Source organism: Galeopterus variegatus, unplaced genomic scaffold, assembly GCF_000696425.1.
Source record: "Galeopterus variegatus unplaced genomic scaffold, G_variegatus-3.0.2 Scaffold2228, whole genome shotgun sequence".
Taxonomy (NCBI): Eukaryota; Metazoa; Chordata; class Mammalia; order Dermoptera; family Cynocephalidae; genus Galeopterus; species Galeopterus variegatus.
The window spans coordinates 194,527-199,626 of NW_007728339.1; the positions used below are offsets into that span (position 1 = coordinate 194,527).

Sequence of the window (5,100 nt, forward strand, 5' to 3'; positions counted from 1 at the left end):
CAAAAATGGCATACGTGAACAGAAAACAAACAAACGAAAAGGCTATTTACATCCTAAAGAACCAACAAGCACAGAAAACAAACAGTAAATCAGAAACCAAGGAACAAAAGACATTTAAGACAACCAAACAACAATCACTAAGATGCTAGGAATAAATCAACACTTTTCAATAACTACTCTTAATGTAAAAGGCTTAAATTCCCCAATCAAAAGACATACACTGGCTGACTGGATTAAAAAGGAGGACCCAACTATATGCTGCGTTCAAGAGACCCACCTCATCCATAAAGACACACATAGACTAAGAGTGAAAGGATGGAAAAAGATTTACCATGCAAACAGAAAAGAAAAACGAGCTGAAGTAGCTTGTCTTATATCTGACAAAGTAGACTTTAAACTAAAAACCATAAAAAGAGTCAATGAGGGACACTACATAATGATAAAAGGACTTATCCATCAAGAAGACATAACAATCATAAATATGTACGCACCCAATTTTGGAGTACTCAGATTTATAAAACAAACGCTATTAGACCTAAAGAAGGAAATAGAGACTAATACCATAATAGCAGGGGACCTGAACACCCACTGTCAATATTGGACAGATCATCTACGCAAAGAATCAGCAGAGAAACACAAGATCCAAACAATACTCTAGACCAATTGGACTTGGCAGATATCTACAAAACATTACATCCAACAACCTCAGAATATTCATTCTTCTCATCAGCAAACGGATCATTCTCCAGGATAGATCACATATATATTAGGTCACAAATCAAGTCTCAACAAATTCAAGAAAATTGGAATTATCCCATGTATGATGCAAATCAAAACTACACTGGGGGGGGTAGAAGACTTAACAACTACAACTCCTTGACATTGATACAACAAGCAAACAGAAAGGACACTGCTGGGTGGGAAGGGGGAGAGTGAGGAGGGAGCTGGGTTTCGGTAATGGGCCACAATAATCAACCTCATTGTATATCGACAAAATTAAATTTAAAAATAAAAAAATAAAAAGAAATCCAGTACTAAAGACACAGGCACACTTTAATGAGTTAGCAAACAGGGTAGAGACCCATTCAAAGCTAACTTACTATTTAACCTCAATCCCTTATACTTCCCTATGCTTTTTACTTCCTGGGTATAAAATGTTAATAACTGTCTCAAAGAGATCTGCAAAATACCTAACACATTGAAAATACAGTATGTAAAGTTAAATGACATTACTTAAACCTACTTCCATACTTTGATTTGAAGTAACAAATCATAATCAACAAATCCTGTTTTATGCTTTGATAAACTTGTGCTTACATCATTTTTCCTCATCTCTAACCACATTTCCTCCCACAACCAAAGCATTTCCATTAAATGTAGAAGTCACTTTATACAACCACAGAAAATATATCTTTTTAAAATTTTTATTTCCTTTTCCTTCTGATGGTGGTTTGGCTGACCCCACTTAAATTCGTTTTGTAAAACAATCTACCAAACTCCATTAAATAAGCTAACTCCTAAAAAATACACAAATAGATGAATACATGATACCAACATCACTAAGTTGAAACAGAAACCTTGGTATAAGAACCATGTGCTGTCTGCCAAGCCTTCATCCATCAGGATGGCAATGCTGTAAGAACAGGAAGCCCTTGTCAATTTTCAAGTAATTATTACAGGTTGTCTTAAACTAGCCACACTAATGACATAATTTACAGAATGAATTAGCTGGAGAAAAAAAGGCTATTTGAATCACAGCTGCAACGGCGTGGCTTATAACAACAGCTAAGAAACAGCCAATAGTTTCACTTCACAGGTATCACACAAAATACCTTCAAAAAAAAATTAAACATTAGATTGTGGGTAATAACATTAAAACACCAAGATACAAAGTAATATAATTTTGAATAGAAAAAAAATATAAATTGAAACTAAACAAAAACAAAAGGGACCTGGCTAAACGAAGTCAAATTTCTCACATGTCCTCTGCCTACAATATGCAAAAACTTCTAGCAAATACAAAAGGGTACCAAAAGATTAGAACACTATCTGTTACTGGTCAGGCAAGATCCATCTATCCTAGCAGCTATCTTATGTCTTCATGTTAAACATGTGATACAAGATTAACAAAGATATTATTAAGCCACATTTTATTTATGTGGTTAAATATCACAAAATAATATAAAATATCATAATTCTTGCTTTCAAGATTACACTTTCATAACATTCAAACATTCATGTTCAGAACTCAAAGCGTTCTTGTCTTCTGCCACAAAAGCCACTTCTAAGACAAATGGTATAAAGATGGTATGATTTTACTTACTCGCTTTCTTATGAAGTAACTTGTGAGTAGCCCAACTTCCTTTAAAACATTCCTAAAGGAGCAAACAAGGAAATTGGTGTCAGGTCTTCTTTAATTAGAAATATTTCAAGGAATGTTGCATAAAAAAAATAGTTACTGTTAACTTTATTTGCAAAAATCAAAACCGGAAACTTTGCAAATTAAATATTTGGAAAAAGCTCAACAAGTGACAAATATTCAAAATTTCACTTCAAAAGCAATTAAACTTTACTTCAAATAAGCAAGAAACATTAGCCTACATGTTAAATAGTAGTCATGGTTATATTTCAATTTTATATCACCAAATTATTTTGAAGTATTTGAAAAGAACCATTAGCCAATTAATCATACACTGGAAAAAAATAACAAGGAAAATTATGCAGATTATTCCATTACTTATAGTAGTTAGATTCCCAATCAGTCATGCACACACTAAAACCATCCATCTGAGCAGTTACCATTTTACCATACATCAACAGCACTAAGGCCATAATTTTGTGAGGGAAGGAACTATATCAAAGTTTAGTGCTATTGGTATGGCTAGAGTACTGAGCAGAGGAAAGGGGGTGGGAAAGTGGGAGGGTATGCAGGAGCCAGGTTGGAAGGAGGGCAGTGTAGAACATTGATCGCCAGTGTTCATGAGGTCCCTTGACTCCTCAAGGGCTTCTAAAAGGGCCAACTAGAGGCTTCCTGGCCCTTTCCATCCCAGGACGGAAGGCAGGCCTTGCCTTCTGTCAGCTAAAACCCATCAGGGAGGAGAATGCGGACAAACCATAAATCTACATGAGGGATTTTATTGAGTGATGAAAATATTCTACAACAGATTTGTGGTGGTGGTTGTACAACTTGGTTAATTCATTTAAAAAAATTGTTGGCTTGTACACATGAAAAGAGTGAATTATATGATAAGACATCCTGCAATAAGTTATATTAAAACCTAAAAAAAAAAAGCTCTTGTTATCTCTGCTCCACTGTTTTTGCAATGTGATACTCTGCCGTCACTTTCGCCACCACCAAGTCTCTCACCGGATCTGTCCCCTGGACTTTGGACCTCTCAGCCTCAGAAACTACTTCCGGTCAAGATGGCAGAACAGATGGTCCCTAGAGTCACTCTCTCCCACAAATCAACTGATTTAAACTATAAAAACATAACATCAAGTGCATATGGAACGTGGAGACGTCCAGTGGGGGAGGCAGAAGCTCTGCGGAGACCACATGCCCTACAGGGCCGCCGTTGCAAGATCCAGCAGATAAGCTTCACCGCCGCCACCTGGCTCCATTCCCAGCCCAGCCCAGTGCACAAAGAGTGGAGAAACATCTGACAGGGGAGGCGGAGGCTCCGCAGAAACCACACACCCTGTGGAGCTGCCACTGCGTGATCCAGCGGGTAGGCTTCACCTCAGGCACCCGGCTCCATTACCAGCCAGACTAGCACGCACGGAGCAGGGTGATGTCCAGCAGGGGAAGCGGAAACTCCACGGGGACCACACCACCGCTGCAGGATCGATCCAGCAGCCCGGCCCAATGTGTACGGAGCACAGAGACATCCACCAGGGGAAGCAGAAGCTCCATAGAGACCACATACCCTGTACGGGGGCTGCCGCCACACGATCCAGCAGCAGCGAGGCTTTGCTGCTGCCACCTGGCTCCATCCCAAGCCCAGCCTAATGCACACAGAGCAGGGAGACATCCAGCAGGGGAAGGGGAAGCTCCACAGAGACCACACGCTCTGCGGTGCCTACACGCATCCAAGCAGCCCGGCCCAGAGTGCACGGAACAGGGAGTAGTACAGCACAGGAGGTGGAAGCTCAGCAGAGACCACACACCCTGCAGTACCGCCCTGTTACCCAGCAGCCCAGCCGAGTCGAAGTTGACCAGAGAGGTGGCTCCCCAGAGAGGCCCAAGACCCAAGGCAACCACACATGCAAGGCACTAGTGGCCAACTGCGCAGTCACTGAAGTGGCCATGCCAAATTGGCAACCCCAGCAACATCCTAGCCAGACAATAGTGTTAAACCAGTGGACTGTGAAACCCCTACCACAATGATTAAACATCAAAGGAAAGATACCAGAAATATGAAAAATCAAGAAAGTACACCACCAAAAGGTAATAATTCTCAAGCACTAGATCCTATAGAACAAGAATCCCTTGAAATGTCTGACAAGGAATTTCGAGTGCTAATTCTAAGGAAACTGAATGCGATACAAGAAAACTCAGCTACACAAAATGATGAAACAAGGAAAAGTACACAGGATCTGAAAGAAGAAATGTACAAGGAAATCAAGGCCCGGAAAAAGAATGTAGCAGAGCTTGCTGAGCTGAAGAATTCATTCAGCAAAATAAAAAAAACAACAGAGAGTTTAACCAGAAGGCTTGCAGAAGTAGAAGAGAGAACTCCTGACCTTGAAGATGGGCTGTTGGAAATAACACAGGCAGACAAAAAAGAAAAAGGAATTAAAACCACTGAAGAAAACCTAAGAGAGATATCAGACAACCTTAAGTGCTCAAATATCCGAGTCATGGGTATTCCAGAAGGGGAGGAAAAAGGAGATTGCATTGAAAACATATTCAACAAAATAGTGGCAGAAAACTTCCCAGGTACAGGAAAAATCAAAAGGTCTTCTCCAAGACATGTTATAGTCAAATTGCCAAAACTCAAAGACAAAGAGAGAATCTTGAGAGCTGCAAAAGAGAAGCATCAAATCACCTATAAGGGAGCCCCAATCAGACTAACATCAGACTTTTCAACACAATCCCTA

At 39.9% G+C, this 5,100-nt stretch overlaps 1 protein-coding gene across 3 annotated transcripts in view; it reads right to left on the reverse strand.

Moving 5' to 3' along the window:
• The window catches only part of METAP1 (methionyl aminopeptidase 1), an 80,127-nt gene that overhangs the window by 33,239 nt on the left and 41,788 nt on the right, over positions 1–5,100 (reverse strand). For 2 of the 3 annotated variants that reach the window (XM_008580977.1, XM_008580978.1), the window contains exon 2: positions 2,324–2,375. The exons of the other annotated variant lie outside the window; for it this stretch is intronic. In XM_008580977.1, the coding sequence (XP_008579199.1) occupies positions 2,324–2,375 (52 nt within the window). The remainder of the gene's footprint in view (positions 1–2,323; positions 2,376–5,100) is intronic. 3 annotated transcript variants of the gene reach the window in all.